This window comes from Lissotriton helveticus, chromosome 2_2 (genome assembly GCF_964261635.1).
Source record: "Lissotriton helveticus chromosome 2_2, aLisHel1.1, whole genome shotgun sequence".
Lineage (NCBI taxonomy): Eukaryota > Metazoa > Chordata > Amphibia > Caudata > Salamandridae > Lissotriton > Lissotriton helveticus.
The window spans coordinates 190,139,184-190,161,337 of NC_136060.1; the positions used below are offsets into that span (position 1 = coordinate 190,139,184).

Here is a 22,154-nt window from a genome sequence, read left to right on the forward strand (position 1 = left end):
TGGTTTTCTGATTAGTATATGTTGGGTACTTTAATTTGATATCAAATTCTGGCTATGTAAAGAAATATATCTCCATTTTCTGTTGTGGATCAATCTCCTCATCCTAAATAATAAGTAATACATCAATTGGTGTGTAATGATCTAGCCTTCGCGCGACATGCATGCGACCTCTGCCCAGCGTTGGGCTCGCGCCGCCTGCGTGCGTGCGTGCGTATTGTACACTCTGTGACAGTTGAACTGGAGTTATGATTTCCCCTGTGACCTGTGCAGCCGCATGTGTTCGTTTTCCTGTGGGACTCATTAAAGACTCATTTTAAGTTTATTGCGAGTGTTTTGTTCTAATTACTACATGGTGTTTTGAGATATGTCTAGGACCACTTGGCATATAAAACAAGGCAGTAGTCAAAAGTACTCCTATTATGCAATCGAACCCTAAGTCTACCTAGTGTGTGTGTAGGTGTAGAGCCAAGAATCCCCCAAAGGACGATCCAACCCCATTACCTGTTGGAAGAGAATGAAGCACCCTGTCTTAGTCACAAACTGGACAACCTTCACAAGATGTCAGACCACTGTGTGGTGATATTTCAGCATGCATGAACCTCTGATGTCAGCTGGAGTGCCTCCTCAGCTCATCTATTGGATGCTCATATTTTATAATCAAAAGTAGCCTTGCGATGTGAGCATAGATTAGGGATGTTATAGATATGTAGATAGCCCTATCACCCCGTGGATGAAGATAGAGATGACATTTGTGCATAGTGCAAAAAGAGTCTTTGTACTTGATGTTCAGCGCATTGTGATAATCTTGTGCAAAGCCAGATGTGTAAACAAGTTTAGTTTCAGGGAAACTAATCCAACAATGTCACACATGCAAATATGTGCAAAAGGTTACTGCTGAAAATATAGGACAACAAGCTGCTTCCCTACATGGGCCTAACTCGGGAATATAACAAACTGTTTAGTGCTAAGAAAGTACACATAGTGTCTTCACCCACAGCCTCAATGAAATCACGAGGGAAAATGTAAGTGCCTTTATGGTTGATAAACAAAATAACCGAAATACTGACAGCACTCTCACAACCATCACAGAACTGCAGTTGCAGACTACCAGAAGCACTGTTTCACCCCTCACAGAGTACCAGTAAGATATGTTTGGAAGCCCTCTTACACCACTCACATGCTAATATTCTCTCGCTACTTACAGCCCCTCACATCCATGGCAGGAGCAATCACTGAGGCATTCTCACACACCAGCAGTCTAAACACTGTTGACAGCACACAGATGCCTAAAAAAATAGCAGTCACACTACCAGAAGCACAAAACACTTGCAAACTAGCAAAAGCAAAAGGTCTAGCTGATAACCGAAAGTGCCTCTTCGTTGATGAGTCTGTGTGTGTGGTAGCGTAGATGGCACTGTTGTCGGTCTCATTTGTATGCGCGTGATTCAATAGATTTAATTCCTATTCTTATGTTACTACACTCATTACGGAGAAACAGATTTAGGTCCCTTTTCCAACCTCTCAGTGAAGAGTGAACTTCAGTGGTACATTCAGCCATAACTGTTTTGTGTAGATAGCTGCGATACCCATCTAAACATCAGATTAAAGTTAAGGGGCCAGTAAAGGATACTTTAATAAAGTTACAATTCTGTGAAGGTTTGTACATTTCAAATCCGAGAGTCTGCAGTGACCAAGAAGCAAATGGTAACAATTTTTCCACCTAAAACCAATATATGTGCGGAGAAAATATTTTACTATTCATAATACATGATGACGCCAAGAGGTATTGAATTGGCATTGACACTGCATTTTGTCTCAGCTTCTACAATTATTTTCTATATGGATTGCAGAAACATTAAGCAGACAAGACTTCCGCACCTGTCTAGTCATCCATCTGTATGTATGGTATTGTATTGGAATTGCACTTATATAGTGCTTACTGTCCCTGACGAGACATTGAAGCGCTCTACGCAGGGCAATATCCTGCTCTGGAACGCAAGGTAAGTGGTGTTTTTTCTGTGGCTTGTGGGGTTATCCATGTCCTCTTAAGGAGACCATTGCTCCAGTGTTTATGTGGTACATTAAATTAATAGACGTTAAGTGTGATCTTTAGTGGGAGGTAGAATTCATTCAAAAGGTAGCAGTATTAATAGATAGGCCAGAGGAGATTAGGGATTGGATTGCAGGGGTGTTACCTTAAAAGAAAGGTCATGATCTTTGAAATGAAGTGTGGGCAATTTGCAGAAATACAATAATAGGGATAAGGCAAACATGTATGTGCCTTAGAGTAGGACGTGCTTAGAGAATGTAGGAAAACACTAGAAGATGGAAAGGAAGGAGAGAGTCATTCAAAAGAAAAAGAAGACCCGACAAATTGAAGTTTTAAGTCAAGGTCACTTTTTCATGCAGGGTCTTTAGGAATATTATAAAGTCGTTTTGGGATAGAATACAAATCAGTAGAAAAAACAACATTTGCAGGCAAGATAGTGCTATATTAGGTAATGTGATAAGCACTAGATTCAGATGAAGAGCCTGTCCACCACTACACCACCACTTCAGCAAGAGCATTGGATGTAAATACGGAGTAATGGCTGCCCGTATATATAGGAAAATCCTGAGAGCTTTAGGCTGCACTCAAAGGAAGCAGTAAACTCATGATCCTATCAATATGAGATTACATGCACGGTAAACAATGCAACAGTGAAAGTAGACTGTGAAAGAGCTGGAGTGGATCTTTTATGATGTTTAGTCTTAAAGTTTGGGTCACAGTAATAATTAGAAGAAAGAGGGGTCAATTATTGACACACATGATTTAGAATGGCACAAGATGGAAGTGAGGACAGCCTTCCCGTACAGTAGAAGTTAAATGCCTGCATTCCTGTGGCTTAAGGGTGGAGACCAGAACACTGACGTGAGAGAAGAAAGGGACGTGTGCGCCCCTTAGAAATTCAAGGAGTACCTTGTTAGGACGGGAATGCTGATTGCTTGTTTTTCCTGAGAACTGTCGGTTTAGTAGATTGTGTGTGAGGGGTGGGACTGCACTTTCTATTGTCCATGTTGAGCAAGTTTCCAGAAAAGTACTCTACTTTTGTGAATCTGGTTACTGCTCCAGGAAGGTTGCATGACAGCCAGGTGTATGATCTGTCACTTCATTATGCCTATGTTGTCGGTGCTGCAGACTGGAGACTGGCCCAGTGCTACCTGCTGCGAGAAGCATCACTACACTAAGGCTTTGTTTGGAAAGTAACTTCAGTAGGACAGGCAATGCAACTTTTTCCAAAGGCGTATCTGTGACTTGCTTCTCAAAGTCCTGTAGCTCAGTTTATGACAACTATGGTGTTTAGCAGAAGTAGAGCTGTGTTTAGTGATTCCGCCTTCACTACAATGGAAGCCTTGTAACCCTTCTCCACCAAATCAGTCTTTCCTTGTTTCGTCTGCATATTCGTCCTTGCCATGAAGCTGGCCTCCTACCTCCATCACTATACAGTCGCAGAGCAAAAAGACTTTGGAAGGCAGAATACCACATTCTCCCTGCTCATTGGCACTTTTACCTCTGTCGCAAAAGGCAAGTCCAGCACTGGTGTAATTGCAATAGTAGCTGATGGCAGAACACATCATGATTAATAATTCTTCTGGGAGTTGAGACCTAGGGATGAAGGGGAAATGTGCTGGATTGGACAGAAGTAATAATGGAATGTGTTGATCATTTATCTGAAGATAGGTTGAGTAGGTTGGGGTTCCAATAATTTTCAGCATACTTTATATGCATATGCTGAAGAGTGGAGGCGGTAGGGGAGACCCTTGCAGGACATTAGGTAAGATCTGGTAGGAGTCATACAGGAAAGCAGATGATGGAAATCTTTTGAAAATAAAATCGGCTATGCACCGTTTTTACTTTTAACTTTTGTTTTTGATCCATAAAGGAAACATGGGGACTGGTTATGTTACCTAAACTTTTAGTACCAATTTATGACTTTCAGTTGAGAATTGAGCCCTTTCGTAAAACACTTATGTCACACATAGTTAGTAGACAGAGCAAACATCAGAGAGCCAAGACTGAACCACCGACTGTTGTTTTATGGGATGTATGTCATTACGACGCGGTGTTTACACCGCACTACCATTACAACGCAGTTATCACAACGCAAGTCGTTACAATGACTTGTATTGGAGAGCGCTGGATTGTGGATTATTTTAATTTTCTATTCCAACTCCAGCCCACGTAACAGTAGGGAAGGTGTTGGAATAGAATATTAAACTATTCCTTGAGCAAGAGCGCCATCCAGCGCAAGTCGTAGTAATGACTTGCGTTGTGATGGCTGCGTCGTAAAGGCCCCGCGGTGTAAACACCGCGTTGTAAAGGATGTTTTCCGTTTTATGTACTACAGAAATAGGTTTGGATGCATCCAACCAGTTTCAAGTAGAGCGGGAATTCACCAGACATATAGAATAATGTCCTGAATCTGCACTAACTTCATATAGCAAAAAAAATACATGCTTGTAAAAATGATCATTTGTAACAAAGGTGCCTCACAACAGGCTATAAAAGTCAATAGTTTCAGAAGGCTTAGCTCATGCATAGTAAGCGTCCTGGGATGAAGAGAAATCACAGGCAACGATAGCAGGGCTTTTACTGCACTTTTACATTTGTTTTAAACTACAACTTGTTCATATGTTTGCCATCTTCACTTAATAATCATATTGGGATCGGAAATGTCCCCTGCATGATGTTAAGTGGCGTTCTTCTGTCCTCTATGTCCGACTGCGTGTATCTATCTGATAACCTGGCTTTTGACTGTGGCCCTAGCATCACACTAATCTAGTGTATGCGCAAAAGACTAGGCCTATATTGTTTGACTGATGACACCCAGGTTCAAGAATCTCACATCTCTTTGTGGCTCTGTTGTGTGTATTCCACGATCGAGACTACCCTGCTATGGGAAGAATCACTCTCCATAAACGCTGCGTCTGGAGAGCACAACCTCAAAGCGGTTCTGAAAGGGCAGACAGTGGAAACAGGGCCAGTCCTAGAACTTCTGGGGCCCCGGCCAAGAGGGAAGATGTGAGGCCCCTCTAATTTGCATGTGACATCACTAGAAGTGACATCACAGAAAGTGACATCGCAGGACTATTGATCTTATTTGGCATCACTGTAGAGACCTAATGTGGATATCAGTAACATGGACAAAAAGATCAACATACAAGTGAAATAAGTCTATATATTGAAGACTGTATTAAATGGATTACATTTATCACATTGGATGGAATAGCTAGGTGCAGGTCTAAAAAAGATGGATATTTTGTACTCCATGTTTCCATATTCCATGATTATTTCCAGATGAGTGCATGATAACATTTCCAGTTCTGTCTCATAAAGGGGAGAGATCCTGTTGAGGTAACGAGGGGTGGGATCACTCAAAATATAAAATGAAACAAGACAAAAACCCTCACACCATTGATGTAATCGCAAATTTCAAAAGGCCCCCTTATCTTTCCGTGCCATTATTGTGCCACCTTAGTATGACATTAATACTTAGTAAGTTGTTTTAACGTAAATCTTCTCACCAGTATCCCATCTGCACATGCTAAGACTCATAGGACATTGTTTTTTGTGTGTGGGCTCTTTACTCGCCAGAATTATATTGCGTGCAAAAACACAACACATATATTACAAAAATACAAGACACCATTGCAAACAAATAAAGATTGTACATAAATTTATAAAAATACTTAGAACCACTGATGCCACTACTAAATCATAGATTGACTTGACAATGTTTTTTTATTTAGTGTTGGAACTGTAGTAAGTGGTAGAGGCCAGCTTTAGTGCTGGTGGTACCCCCCCCAATTACTCCCTCTGCCACAGATTCCCTCAAAAGTGCCCCTCAAGCTTCCGCAACCACATTTTCGCTCAGATGCATTTAATTTGATCTACAGCTCCACTGATACCAGTGTAGGGTGTCAGACCACTTTACAACACACATTACACAGAGACAATCAATCATATGTATGTAAAACACTGTAGAGGAAATGTTAGATAAGACAAAGGACTACAAGGTGTAGGAGTCACATGACAATCATACTAGTAGGCAGTATAATTTAATAGTGATTGGTCTGGAGAAACACAAACTCTGAATTTAGAACGTAATATCATTGTTGAGGGTTCCCTTTAATAACCGGAATTGATTTCTTTCCAAATGAACCCTTTTTGCAACATTAGGATAATCAAAGACTGGGGAAATAACCATAATGCTTTAATTTATACCTTGCAGTTTGCATGCAGCTCTAAGATGACAGGTAATAGCTCACTGTTCTATGTTAAGATTTTTGACATAAACTGAAAGCAACAAAAGGGTCTCACTGACAAAAGCAGTATCACACTGACCTATTTACATTATGTGCACTTTGTGATCTGCATGGTAAATGTTCTAAGCAGCAAGCACATTAACCCTCTGCGCTTACTTTTCAGGAGTCTAAACTTCCACTTGACAAAACTTCATCTCTCTCTAGGAAGAACATTAATCAATGGAGTTATCGTGACATTTTTATTGTTGCCGAAATTTGCTGAAGGCCAGGAAGGAGGCAACAAGTGCTTTTAAAAATGTAATATACTTGCAAACATGACGCCCCCACCGGAAGTCAGCGGCTGGTGCGATCGCAGCGGTCGCACTGCACTAGAGCTGGCCCTTCTCAGGGTCCTGTGACCTCAGTGGCAGGGTCACTGCTGCTCTAGGGTGTGCTGCTTCGTACGCCTGCCCGCAAGACTGGAGGTGAACTTCAGTATGGCTTGTGGTGGACAGGCCTTCAAGGTTAACCCACACTTGCCACTGCTATGGTCCACCTGCTGGTGCTAAGACACCAGGGCTTCCATAGTCTAGCAGGACCTTCTAAGGTCTAGCACAGGAATGTGCTCCCTCAAGAGAGTGATCTGGGAGACTGGTCATGACGGCCAGGGCTTTAAGTGGAATTAAATAACAGGGGGCCTATCAGAGGGGCGTGGCCAATGTAATTAAGGATGTGGCTTAAAAACACATAAGCTAAACATGTGTCTGTGTTGTACCAGCCCCATTCAGTTTGCTCCTTCCTCCCACCCCAGCACCCCCAGGAATGGCAGCACGCTCGACTAACTGTGAAAGTGTGGCCTTTCACAGGGAAGCGGGTGGGGGCCCCCTGTTTCTCAGCTGAGCGCGAGGCCCTGGGCAGCTGCCTACACCGCCCATGCCTAGCGCCGTCCCTGAGTGGAAGCACATCCCTTGTTTGCTTTTACTGTACACAGTGGAACCCACTTGTTGTTCTACTTCCAAGTTTTCTATGAGCAAGGAAGGTAGTACAGAGTAGTTAGAGAACTGCTAGGCAACCAGAGCAGATTGGACAGCCAGTTTCCCAGAAGTGAGGGGGCATTACCTAAGTCTACCCCTTGCTGAAGGACTGTTCACCTATCCTGAAGTGCATAGAAGCCAGCTTCTCTTCTGAGAGAGGAAAGGGAGAAGAAAGGAAACTTTTACAACCCTGCATGACGGAGCCACAGTCCAGGAGGAGTGAGGTGCTGCATGACCCTGGTGGGTCTGCAGAAGAAAAAGACTGTGCAGAGAGGTTTGCATGGTGCCCTCGACTCTCCACTGTGATTCCTGGCTAAAATGGTTAAGCTGCAGCGTGACCCGAGTCTGGCCTGTGTGTGGCTGCACAGATCCAGACCTGAGCAGCTCAAGTTGGGTTGTACAAAGCAACTGCTGGAGCAGCTGTGAGAGATCCAACACTTCCCTAAGCATCCTTCCTGACAGCGATATCTGCTGCATCATCAACTAAATGAATGCTGAGGAGGCTGAGAGGGACTGCTGGCTCCTGAAGGAAAGACTGTGCACAATTTCAACATTTCTGGGGTAATCTGCACCTGAGCCTAATCATGCTATCATATAAGGGCGGGGCAAGAGAGAGACCCAGAGCCAATAGAGAGAGGCACAGACTACTCCAGCGCCAGGACACTAAACTGTGTTGTGCACATTTTCATATGTGTAGTATTTAGTTCTAATGTGCATTAACATACTTTACGTCTTGAAAGTCAAGCACTAAGGTGGACAATCATTTGTTATTCTAATGTGTGTTTGTCGAGTACAAAGCTCAAGCACCCCCACATTACCGCCTTGAGGAGCATGTCACTACCTGCCACCACTACCATGGAGAGTCCAGGGGTAAGATGTTGTACTTGGTCCAGCTTGCCTAACCATAGTAGGATAGATCCTTGGATATCCAGAACAAACAACATCAACAAAATGATCTCATTTTGCAAATTAAATGATGATATTCAACTGGGAGCACTTACATTGTGTGTGTAAACATCTTGCTATTCCATGGTCTTTGGAGTGACTCTATAATGCACAATTATTGTGCGATTTTGACAAATTACTTGTCTGAATTCTACGTTGTCCAGTTCATGTAATATTCAGTACAATCTCAGCATGGTCTCCAAATTGAGCTACTTTTCATTTACACTATCCAAAGCAAAAGGTCTTACATTAGCAACCACCTGTAATATTTTTGGATGTGTGATCATGTTAAATTGTGAAGGTAATGTTACATTGTAAAGTGACAACAACCCTACAGCAGTTAGGAGCAGGATTTCTTCGATACCATATTTGTCCAAAGGCATGCACACGTCTGGATTAATTAAATGGCAAGATAGAGGAGGCAAATAAAAGGACAACAGAAAAAACTTAATTCAAACTCAAAGATACCTCTATTTCTTTAAAACACAATACACAGAACACAAATAAGTTTGAAAACAATTACTCTTTATCGAATTTACTTTCTGGGTTCTGAATCTGTTCAAAAGCACATACATATATATTCCAGTAGCTAACCCCCTTCTAAGTAAGGAGGGGTGAGACTTAGCAACCTCTTATGTCCCAAAACATACATTTTCAAGTATTGTTGGAACTCAGTGAGTGCCGGCTTTACAATGTTGGACCACCACTTGTTTGAGTTCTTACTGATGGCAGAGCTTTCAGAAACACCATAGAGACAACTTAAAAGCTTAACCTTTAAGAGATACGCAACGATCCTTGAAGAATGGATAGTTCACCACATTCAATAATTCCATTCCACGGGTCTTACAATCACAAATTGGCTTAAATTTGAACCATTTTAAGATTGGCATCCTGGCAATTTAAGGCTGGGCTATGAAAAGTTCAAAAACCTTGGATGTTGACAAATACAATTTGCCACAATACATTTAGTTTATCCCACTAATAGTGATGAGATGCCTGTAGTTCTCTATCCCCATTCATCCCTCAATCTTTTAATACAGAACATGATCACAGTGTTAATGGGAGGAAGAACTGTCAAAGTGTACTTTCGAGGACAGTTTCTTATGCTACACAAGAAGACATCTTAGAACTCGTTGTGCAGATCTATATTGAAAATACATTATCTCAGTCTCAGTAGTGATGTTAATTTGAAGATTCAAATAATAATAAAATTCCTTGAATGGGATTAACTATCCTAAATGAAAATCTGAGTGTTTATCTCTTTTTTAAAAATCAACAGAAATTAAAGTACATTTTTTAAATTGCAACATTTGTTTTTTAACAGGGATGGGGTACTTTCTGTTTATACATATACAATCAAGGGTTATACATAGTCATCCATGGGTGAGCATCGGTACCGCTCTATATATACAGTGTTTTTCTAGACATGGGTTTTAAGGTATGGACAATATTTAGTTATGTTGTGTATTTGTATAAATTCTGTAGTGTTTAATGTACAAGGTTTGTCAGAAAACACATTTAATACCTTTTTCTGCTATATATGTGACTTGGGTGAAGAAGAGGGAAAAACTGTGGAGACCAGTTTTCCTTAAATTGTAAACATGCAAAAGTGAAGGCCCTTTTTTGTTGTATGCAAACATGTTGGTATGTAAAGGACTGTTCTGAGCTTGGACCCTATTCTCCTTTCAGCCACTGTCTATCCTACTCATAGAAAAATGTACTACCATATATAAAAATATTATGCTACTTCACATAAAAGCAATGTCAATAATACGGTTTTATCTCAATATGTGCAAACCAACACCTTGCTTCTTCAAAATGTTTGCTGACAACATTTTTGGCATCTCCTAAAGCTACTTGGTGCATAAAGGATCCCAAATTATATTCTCATCTCAGAATGCATTTGTTCTTTTGATGTCATTGCTGCATAATGGAACTTCTAGTCTGGATATGTGAAATCTGCATAACTGGGAGTAGTAGCTGGAAAGCGTCTTGTATGTAGGTTGTGCTGTTAGCACCCTGTGGGAGGCAGAAGAACATGCAATTACATTTAATGTCGATTGAAAATGCTTTATTTGCTCTATACAGAAGAATCAGTATTGCATTCGTACACAATAAAAGATTCATAAATAGTTAAACAGTTTTATAATTCATAGGTAGGTAAATAGTTTTATTGTGAGATTTAGATTAACAATCAATACAATAAGATAAAAGCAGTTACATAATTTAAAGAAAATAAGTTGGTGTTAAATATAATTTACGTTTATATCAATTCATTAATACATTTGGCAGTTTTCCATAACCACGTAGTTCAGCCGGATCGGTCAAACTAATCCTTTATAAGCATGGCTGTAAGTGAAAGAAATGTAGTTGTGCAGCCAATTATTTTGTTTGTTACACTACAAAAACATAGCAACTTAGTGTTTTCAATTGTTCTTACACCAGTTCTGTAAAGGATTTGTTTGAAATACTTATGCCTCAGATCCTGTAATAAGGGGCACATACATAAAATGTGGTCTATTATTTCATGGGATATGTTCCAGAGGCTGCACTTAGTTTCTTTTACATACAAGGTTTGACCAGGAACCTTCAATCTGTAAGAGCAGAACATGCAGCAGTCTAAATATTATTAACTCCCTTTTGGTCCAAGGATCTAAATTGGAGTCAAAGTAGGCTTGCCTTCTATTTGAGTATGTGTTAATCGTATAACTTGAGTTCTTAGATTTAGTTAGAAATTCCTTATTAGTATTGCAAGATATAGATTTAATATTTATTTTGATTAAAACTTCCTAGCTGGTGGTGAAAGTTCTGCTAATATCTTTCGTAGTTGGCTTTGAAAGTGATGCTAAAATTAAAATTAGAGGCAGTTTACCATTTTGTAGTAAAATATTTAGCTCGGCTTCTGTGATCACAACTCAAAATATTATTATTTTTTTTTTTTTTTTTTTTTTTAAAAACCTTTATTTGAGCAAGCAGAAACGTACAAGGATGGGCCTACAACCACACGGGCCAGCCGCTAAAAAGGAGTAGACAAATATCACATAAGCCCGCAGAGGTAATCGTCAATCAACAATGCAATACTCCACATTAAATACAGGACCAAAACAGGTTTTATATATATGAAAGAACAAACATACAAAAAGGCGAGAGTGTATCACTGAAGGTCAGCCCAAGGGACGTAAGGGGGGGACAGCAGCGGAGGTGCAGTAATAATATCCTAAGCACTAAGGAGTATGGAGCGGGGGGGGGGGGGGGGGGGGGCGGGGAGGGGGGCAGATATCAGGAAAAAGAAGGGGGGGAAGAGCCGGTGACACCAGCTCAGTCCCTATATGAAGATTCCGGGAACGCTAGCCTAGGGAGATAGGGTAATCTCGATAGTGTCCACAAGGGGAGGAGTACAAATGTCGCCACGGTATTCGTTCCATTGACCCCACACCTTCACCCATGCCCTGGGTCTACCCCTGGCCACATAAACAGTTTTCTCACGGAACATGGACCAGTCCATATTATCCTCCCATTGCGCGAGGGCAGGGGGCCTGGAGGCCCCCCAGAGTTGCGCAATATCTCGCTTCGCAATCATATAGCCCAGGGTGGCCCATCTAGTCTGTGCCACCGAATAGTCCGTGGGCTCCCAAACATTCAAAAGACAGCGACGAGGTTCCGGTCGCAAGGATATCCCCGTCACCACAGTCATCAGATCAAGCACGGCCACCCAATAAGCAGCCACCATCGGGCACTCCCAAAGAATATGCAGGAAAGTAGCACGCAAACCACATCCACGCTTACACAGTCCATCAGAGGAAAAACCCATCACCATCAGTCGCGGTCCCGTCACGTACACCCGATGAAGGATCTTCAATTGGACCAGACGGAGTCGAGCCGGTATAGCCACCTCCTTCGGAGAGGAGAGGGCCGATTGCCAATCCTCATCATCAAGTTCCAACCCATCTCCCAGCCACTGTTCCCGAAGTCGGGCCAATAAGTCAGTCCGATTGTTGATCAACTTTTTATAGATCAGGGAGATAGTGCTATCAGGAAGATGTCCGTCGAGGATATGGTCTTCAAGTGGGGAAGAGTCAGGCGGAATCTCACCAGGAGCAAACACCGAAACCAAAGCGTGCCTGATCTGTAAATAACGAAAGAATTCCCGACTACTCAGGCCATAGTCAGCCTGGAGGGCCTGAAACGGGCGCACAGAACCCTTAGAATATACATCTCCCACTTTAGAGATCCCAATCAAGTCCCAACGGTCAAAACCCTTGGAAGACCAAAGACCGCCCAGACGTTCCGAAGCATAAAGAGGCGTCGCCAACGTCAAGCGATCCTCCCAGCCCAGGCTCACATTCGCAGCACGCCACACTGTCAAAGCAGTCAAAGTAGGTCCCACAAGATGGCGCCCAGCGGAGCGAGAATAGAGTACTCTATTAAAGTCACCTCCCGGAAGCTGAAGTTTATCCATCTCAAACGCCGGATTACGACCCGGAGAGAACATAGCGTGATTAATAGCGGACAGATGGGAAGCCCAGTAGTATCTCTTAATATCGGGGAGCGCCATGCCCCCATCGTACCACGGGATAGAAAGTTTCGCGAGAGCAATGCGCGGTCGCCCATCCCAAATAAGTTGCCTCTGAAGGCTCTCAATCTCCCGAAAATAGGTCTTGGGGATAGGATCATAATAATTCTGGAGAGCGTAGAGAAACCGCGGTAGTGACATCATCTTAAACAGGGCCGCCCGACCCAGTGGAGACAGGGGAAGTTTGCGCCAGCGGGCAACGTCCAAACGGAGCCTAAGCAACGGGGGAAGGAGATTACGATCAAAACGAAGGGACGGATCCAAGGTAACGAAAACACCCAAGTATTTGAAACCATCCCGGACCACCTGAAGAGGAAGTCTACTCGGCAACGGAGGCAAGATACCAGATAAAACGTATACACAGGATTTAGACCAGTTGATGACGAGGCCTGAGTTAGCACCAAAGGACGCAAGAACGTCAAATAAAACAGATAAAGACTTGCTAGGGGAAGTAAGATACAAGAGGATGTCGTCCGCATAAAGCGAGACGCGGTCTTCGAAGTCCGGGGCCCATCGAATACCTTTAAGGGACGGTTCCCAACGGAGCCAGGCCGCCAACGGTTCAAGAGCGAGCGCGAACAACAGAGGGGACAAGGGGCAACCCTGACGGGTACCCCTGCCCAAGGAGAAGGGGGTCGACACTCTACCGTTCACTACAACTTGCGCCAGAGGTTCCGCGTACAACAGTCTAACCAATCCAAATTTCTCAAGTGTCGCCCATAAATAGGGCCACTCCACAGTATCAAAGGCCATGGAGGCATCCAGGGACGCCAAAATGGCCGGTTCAGTCAAAAGCCCCGCCCTCGCCAGCGCGCCGTGGAGGCGACGTAAATTCAGAGCAGTGTTGCGATGCGGGATAAAGCCAGACTGATCCGGATGGACCAACTCCCCAAGAACCGAAAGGAGACGGGTCGCCAAAAGTTTAGCCAACACCTTAGGTTCAACATTTAATAGGGATATGGGCCTATACGAGGAACAGAGGTCACGCGGTTTACCCTCTTTGGGAATGACGACGATTGTCGCCAGACGCTGATCATAGGGAAGCACGTTCCGCTCACGAGATTCTAGAAACATGGCGCGGAGATGCGGCGCCACCTTATCGGGGCATAATTTGTACAACTCAATAGGCAAACCGTTCGGGCCCAGTGCTTTGCCCGAACGGAGCGATCGAACTGCATTAGCTATCTCATCATTCGTAAAAGGGGAGTCCAAAGCAATACGGTCCAAGTCGGTGACACAGGGCAAAGTGATATCGCGCAGAAGAAGGCGGGAGTCGGCAACATCCCTCACAGACACGGGAGCATATACCACACGGAAATACTCTGCAAAACGATCAACAATGGCGGTCGGATCAATCACATTCTCACCATTCGCAGACTGAATCACGGGCACCACACGATTAACTCTTTCTTTCTTGTCCAACCACGCTAGGAGTTTGCCCGCCTTGTCACCCACATCGTACAATCTGCCCTGCTGCTCACGAAACATCACCTTTGCAGCGTCAGTGACCAGAGATTTATATGCAAACTGTTTTAGACCCAGGGCATGGAGTTTGTCAGGCGTGACACCAGATTCCAACTCGTCCTCCAAAGCAGAGATCTCCCCCTCAAGGTCCACCACCTCCTTCCTCCCTGCCCTCTTGGCTTCAACAATCAAGGAAAGGGCCTGTCCACGAATCACAGTTTTAAAAGCTTCCCACAGGGACACAGCCGAAGAGACCGACCCCTCATTTTCCAGGAAATATGCATCCATGGACTTGAGCAAGAGGGTACGAGTCTCAGGGGAGGAAAGATACCAAGGGTTAATGGGAGCCACTCGGCCCGCCGCCTCTACCCCAACCTCGAAACGGAGCCAGAGCGGCGAGTGATCAGAAATACCCCTCGGCAAGTGTAAAATCTCACGAACCGCCGATGATTGGGCTGCGGGCATCAGGAAATAATCCAGCCGGGACAGACTGCCATGGGCCCCAGAGTGAAAGGTGTATTGGAGCTGAGTAGGATGCAACAGTCGCCAGCAGTCCACAAGGCCAAAGGTATCTAAAAACCCACCCAACCACTGCTGAGCCTGCGGGGTATCTCTAGGGGGATGGCGATCGTGAAGGCCGGAAAGCACCGAATTAAAATCACCGGCAAGAAAGAGAGTGCTATCAGGGAGATCCAACAGAACACGGCCCAAGTCAGTAAAAGTAGAGGCCTGCAAACCCGGGGGAACATAAACATTGAAGAGAGATAGGGTGCGGCCTTCATATCTACCCACCAGGACAGTATATCTCCCACGGTCATCATGAATCACCTCATCGATAGCCAGGGGGAGGGAGGTTCGAACAAGAATACCCACACCCCTAGATCCGGAGGTAAACCCTGAGTGCGCCACAAGGCGGTAGCCCCATCTATTCATCGCATAACAAACATTACCAATCAAATGGGTTTCTTGCATGAAAACAATGTCCGGTGACAAACGTCGTATACAGTTTAAGACCACACTGCGCTTAATACGATCTCCCAGGCCATTAACGTTCCAGGAAAGAAATTTCAACCCTCTACCCCCCATCCCAACCACCCGAGCCAAGACCCCTCGTCCATGAGCTAGACATCAGGAACAGCAGCAAACACAGGAGCAAATCGCCTTGAAAACAACACACAGAAAAGAAAAAACTTCCCAACCCCCCTCCCCCAAACTGAAGAGAAACACCCCCCACCCTGCACCCCTGCAAAAAGCTAAAGAGCCACCCCAACCTGCAGTGTGCCTGTCGCCCAAAAACCCCTATTCTACACAAAGACCCCGGAGGAGGAAAGGTCTCCGTTCCATCCACCCCCCGACCTCAGCAAGAACAAAAATAACAAACGAAAAGACAGAATGATCACAATGTAGAGGGACGCCGGCCAACACTCCTGAGAATGTATTCAAAATAAGACATAAGAGCCGAACAGTTAGATCTCCACACCACCTTCGGCACCGCCCGGGTGAGCGGCGGAGTCTGTCTCAGGAGGACAGTCAGGCAATGAGTCCAGCCAGTCATTAACAGCATCTGGCCGATCAAAGAAAAGGGTACGTTCATTGTATTCAACCCGGAGTCTAGTGGGAAAGAGCATGGCGTAACGTAGGCCCCGATCCCGGAGACGTTTCTTGGCACCACGAAACTCCATACGTTGTCTCTGAACCTGTTGGGAAAAGTCCGGGTAAAAGTTCACCGTAGCATTCTCAAAGGCCACCGGGCCCTTCGCCCGCGAGGCCTGCAGGATAGCGTCCCGGTCTCTATAATGAAAAAGCTTCGCTACAATGGGTCTCGGCGGGGCTCCCGGCTTGACTTTGCCCCCTGGAACACGATGTGCACGTTCCACCGTGAAAAATTTTGTGAGACCAGAAGGGGCCAAATGGTTCAAGACCAGATCCTCAACCAGGAGATCCACCGAGTGGGGTTCAGGGTTTTCCGGTACACCAACCAGGCGAACATTGCAGCGACGCGCCCTATTTTCAAAGTCCTCCAGGCGACGGGTCATGAAGTCGTTCCCCCGACGGAGATTTCCAATCTCTGTTTGGAGCTCCGAGACGTCATTCGTAAGGCTAGAGGATTTAATATCCAGTGATTGTACCCTCTCATTCGTCTTGCCGAGGTCAGCACGAATCAGATTCACCTCGATAGCCACGGTGTCAAGTTTGTGGGCCAAGGCCTCGTACTGTAGGCCGATGGATTCCCTCACACCCGAGATGGCGCCCATGATATCCTGTAAGGAGGGCTCCGCCGACTCTTCCAAAATTCGTTCAGACGCAATACTAGAACCAGGCAGGGCAGCTCCGGGGGACCCCTTAGAATGGGTATAACGGTCCATGACATTTGATTGAACTGGAGCTCCGCGCAGAGGTGTATTCGTCTTGCGCGTCTCCCTGTCCCCTCTGCCCGCCATTTTGAAGATGCGTCACAGGACAAGCCACCAGGTCCGACGGGCCCGACACCCAAAGTACAGGATCAAAAGTACAGAAAAAGGGGGCACAACTCGGGTAGAGGTCGCCAAACCAGCAAATAGATCACATGAAAGCCCAACAGCCGATCTGCCTCCAAGTCTCAGTCGCAACACGACATCCACAGCCGTGGCCCAAGTCGGAACGGAATCGAAACCGAAACTTAAAAAGGGGGGACCCACAAGGCCAGATCTCTTGCCGTTGTTGTTCAATTGCAGGACGGCTACAGTACCGCACCCCGTCCCGGGCGCACCTCAAGGGCGGAGCCCAAAAGTTCAGAGCACCATAACTCAGGAATACGAGATCCAAATCGATTTCTGAAAAGTGCCAGGGTAATCAGCCAAACGTCCCCTACACGAATTCTTGCAAGAAATCAGGATTCAGCCAGGATAAAATGTCGGGAGCGGCGAGGGTCCGGAGAGCGCTGTGCTCAAGCGGCCATCTCGGATGCCCGCCAAGCTCCTCCTCGACAACTCAAAATATTTATTTAAATCTTCTTGGATTAAGACCTTCAATGTTTTCATAGAGGCACTGTAACAATCACAGAAATAATTAATTAGGCTCCAGTTAAGGTTTTTTGATTTAAAACTGCTAAGTGACTAAGACCCAATTCTAGTCTGATTAAGGTGTGAGGTATTGATTTTCTTAGATTGAAGGATTGTCTAACAACTTCGACAAAGGTAGAGTTAAAAACCTCGATCTTTTGAAAGCTGTCCTTCCATATAAAAGTTCAGGACAAATGTTAATGTTCAGAACAGTAAGTATAGAAAAGCAAAATGTATTCGTTATTTTTAAAATGTGTATGTAATTATTTTGGTCTTAGCACATTTTACAGAGGAACACAGCATGAAAATGCATTCAACTCTATATACCACCATAATGCAGCAATTTTCTAAAACAACATCTTACTTTGTGTGTTTAAATAGAACCCAAAACTACAGACAAAGTCACACCAAATAAGAACTTCATGGTTTCTTGGCCCACAAATATAAATGTCTGTTATTTAAGTTGTCCTACACCACAACATGCTGTTCTCAAGTAGCCGCTTCTCAACTGGAAAATGTTAAAGTAAGGACTCACTTTGTAACAGTCCAATGGGAAAAGCAGGTAATAGAAGGTAAGCCATTGTTGTCAGGCTAGGGCTTTACGCAGGGCCCTGGAAGGGCTACTCACTGGGACCACTCCCTTTGTACAGGGGTGTGTATAATCCTAATGATCAGCAAAATCTATTTGAAGTAGATTGTTTTAAAATCTCTTTTAACGGTCTAAAGTCAGTTAGGTTGCTTTCTTAGATTTCAACTTAAGGCATTTCAGAGTTGAGGTCCCAGTACTTTCATTGTTCAGCCACCAAGCATTTTCCAATGGAATATGGCTGGAAGATCAGATTGTCTCTGCCTAACTCCAGGCTGTAAAAAGCTAATTAGTAGGAGGCCATTATATATAGGTATTGTTGGTCCTATACTTCAAACGTAGTTTTTGGGACCTCGATTTCAAAGGCTTTGATTAGAGATCCGTGAATTTTTTATTTTATTCTCATTGACACTGGGAGCTTTTTGATTGTTTTGATTGTTTTCATCTACAGTTGAGGTGTGATGATATCATGTGGTTTATCATAGCTCAGCCATTTAATTTTGCATTCTCTGCAACTTCTAAATATTTGTGGTGCCCAGTTGTTGATGATGTTGCAGTAATCCAACAGTGATAACTCCAGAGCTCTCATTCGGTCAAGGGGATTTCTTATCTACAGGAGAGGAAGGAGTCTTCTCATCCATCTAAGTAACACATATTTCAGTCATCAAACTGTTGGGTGTATGCCATTTTCCTTCTTCCAGTAATATATGCACTTCAAGAAGCTCATGATTTTTTTGCTACTGATCAATGTTGCCGCCCACTTGGATGTGGAGCTCAATATTGCTTTCACACATAACTGACAGAGAAATGCTGCAAGTGATGAACTATGACAGGTCAATTACTAGTATGGTTTGTATAGTATGGGATGAGGTCACTACACCACAGTAGGGTGATACCAGTGATTCCAGCTCATTTAGCCAGCTGCTCCTATAGAGGTTCATGTGTCACTGATGTCACCTACGGAAAGGTCGAGCGTTATTAGGATTTCTAGTTTTTGAACAAGGACAGTAGGCCTCTCCGGCTGTCAGCGGGTGTCATTTCTCTGCCTGAGTGTCCATCCTTTACGATTAAGTTTGATTCCCCAAAGTCTTGGAGTTGGTGAGTGATGACACTCCCAATAATTTTACCTATTGAGTGGATTTCAAACATGTGCTGATTATTTGTCAAACTCAGCCAGTTTATTGCTGTGTTTTTTACAATGGTTTAACAAAATCTTGCTTTAGTTCTCTATTGGTTATGCCTTATTGTGAGGAACCAATGATAGTGCTTGCCATATTTGGAACTAGTTAGTCAATGTGTTTATTATGCTGTGTGAAGTGTGGTCAGATGATTAGAGTCTTTGATATGTCTCACTGTTTTGTGAACATATTTGAGATTTAGATTTATCAAGGTTGTTAGAGATGCTTTGAAAGTGGGAGAAGATATCTGGAAGAAAGGAAGATCTCTGGGTTGTATCAGATTTGGCTACATTTCTTTGAATCACGCCCTCAAATAAGTCTATCAGTTTTTTTTCCACAGTGGAGTGGATGTGGAAGGGGGATTTTTCATTGACTCTGGGTTCAGACATTTATTTGGTGATTTTAAACAACTCCATTATTAAGGTTGCTGAAATGACCCACTTTTCTGTCTGGATTGTCATGTGAAAAACTCCCATGTGGCTTGTGCACTGTGTCTATAGCATCCTGATGCTGTCTCGACATTTGCTCCAGCCTCATTCTATTCTTTTTATTTCAGCTAGGTTTGTTCCTAACCGCTTCTTGATTGCCTTGTTGGCTTTGGTTTCTTTAAGCAAAAATGGCTATCATATCAAGTGATCTGGTATTGTGATGTACAGAGAGTTTTGCTTTCTGGTGACTGTTAAAAGCTGTCACTGTTCTGGTCCCCTCTTACTCCTGGCCACCTTATTTAAAGCTTATTATATCCTAATGCAGTTGTAATACGTAGAAGCCATATCCAGCACATTTGTGATGAGTATCTGTCTGCCAAACTGTAAATTAGCCCACTTTTTGCTTTCATCAAGATGGCCCAGTTCAGTTTATGCGTGAATAAGGAATAATAGGCTACCTCAAGACATGCTCTGTTATAGTCCATAGCACCAAAACTATAACATTGACCTGCCCTGACTAATTTGTAAATGCTTCACTGAGTGATAGACAACATAATCATGGTTCTTTGGAGTCTGTTCTGGGTAAAATATTGTATTCACTTTAGACTATTCTAGAAGGATATATACATATATATATATATATTTTTTTTATTTTTATTTAAGCGCATCTATGATGTTGAATGGGAAAGTGATATGTTGCTTATAACTTTTGCTGTTTCTTCCCTTTATACAAGTATACATTACAGTGCAGCATTTTTTACGCATAAGACCACTAGGATTTGCTCTACATAACCACATGCTTCTAGAGATGACTGAATATTGCCTTACTAATAACATCTTTACTTTTGGTAAACAATTATACCAACAACAGAGAGGGAATGCTATGGGCACCTGTTTCACCCCCAGCTATGCGTATCTTCACATGGGCTGGTGGGAGGAACAGGTGCTCGGGGGCAAAGACATGGAACACTGGTAGTAGCACATAACTTTGCGGTTGGATGACCTCTTTGTTCTGTCGCAGGGCACAGAGGGTGATGCTAAACAATTTGCGAGGGAGCTAAATGAGAATAACCTGAACCTTAAATCCACTGCTGCTATTAGTTCCACTTCAGTGAACTTTCTGGGTGTCAACATTTCAATTGGTACTAATGGTTTGGAGACCACGATATTCAGAAAGCGGACTACTGGGAATACTATCCTCCATTCTAAAAGTTTTCATCCTGCACCACTCATCAGAAGCATCCCATTTGGGTAATTATATAGAGCCAGAAGAACATGCAGCAATCTAGAGTCTTTTGATAAAATCGAAAATGAGATGCTGAAAAGATTTAAACAAAGGGGATACTCTAATCGTATCCTAGATGCTGCCTGCAAGAGAGCCACAGAAGTGGGTAGGGAAAAAGCACTATTCTATCCACCCAGGAGCAGTATGAAGGGTAGAGATGCTATTCGCACACAAAGATGTAGCACCACATACAACCAGGAACATCAGAAATTGCGACAGGCCATGTCCAAACACTTACATCTTTTGAGGGAAGATCCAATTATTGGCTCATTGGTTCCTTGACGTTCAATGATCACTTATAAGAAATCCAAGCCAATGAGAGACCATCTGGTCAGGAGTGACTTTGATAGTGGGGTTAGTTCCCACACTTGATTGACCCAATATGATGGCTTTAGAAAATGCTCCAAGTGTAAAGCTTGTAAGAATGGAAAATATCTTACATTCATTGAGACACCCTTTAGAAAGAAAATCAAGAAATGGGGCAATCTTACATGCAATCCGATTATGTTGTTTATGTTCTCTGCAAAATAATTTTTTTGTGGGGAGCACCACACTGCCGGTTCACAGGAGAATATTGCAACATATTCGTGTCATCATCCATAGGGATCACAGTTATCCTGCTGCCCGTCACTTAATTTAGGGCACTTCAACTTTTGCAACTTGCGGCACAGTGATGGAACAATGAACTATACTCACAGAAAGATGATTGGCACGGACTTATTTAGTTTTGAACCAGTAACCTGGCATGTAGCTTGTGCAGAAAGAAATTTTGTTATATATAAGGCACTATATACATACTACTTCTACCTTGCCCACTTGGGTTAGATTTGGGTGTTTGAAACTGAATTTAAGCAACACAATGACGCCAATGCTAGTCTCAATAAAGTTATACATTGAGACTTGTCAGATTACGAGTGTACACACGAACACATAATGGTTCAATAAGTACTTGGTAATGTGATTGAGGCATTTAACCAGAAATGTATTAGCCCATAATGTGCGTAAATATTGTTTTTTCGTGGGAATGACAAATGTAAATATTATTCATTTAATATGATTTACAATTTGTGTAAATAGTACGAGATCAAATATTAAGCAATGAATTGTGCATTTTACAACAAAAACAGAATTTGTAGGTCGTAGAGAGATTCTACTGTGTACTTTTGCACACTGTAAGATGGCCGCTATAGTTGCTCTTTGAATCACATGGGGGTGAACGTTTTATCACGTAATGTTTGGAGTGTATTTAAACATGGCGGCTACATGAATTTACGAGCGTGAACAAGATTTATTACCGAAACACTTCGTTTTTCCCTTGCCTAAATAAATTTACTG

General features: G+C 43.4%; 1 protein-coding gene across 1 annotated transcript in view; it reads right to left on the reverse strand.

The window, feature by feature from the left end:
• Positions 1 to 8,768: 8,768 nt before the first annotated feature.
• The window catches only part of FAM114A1 (family with sequence similarity 114 member A1), a 271,172-nt gene continuing 257,786 nt past the window's right edge, over positions 8,769 to 22,154 (reverse strand). The window contains exon 14 of the mRNA XM_078678335.1: positions 8,769 to 10,283. Within this exon, the coding sequence (XP_078534461.1) occupies positions 10,182 to 10,283 (102 nt within the window). The 3' untranslated portion in view covers positions 8,769 to 10,181. The remainder of the gene's footprint in view (positions 10,284 to 22,154) is intronic.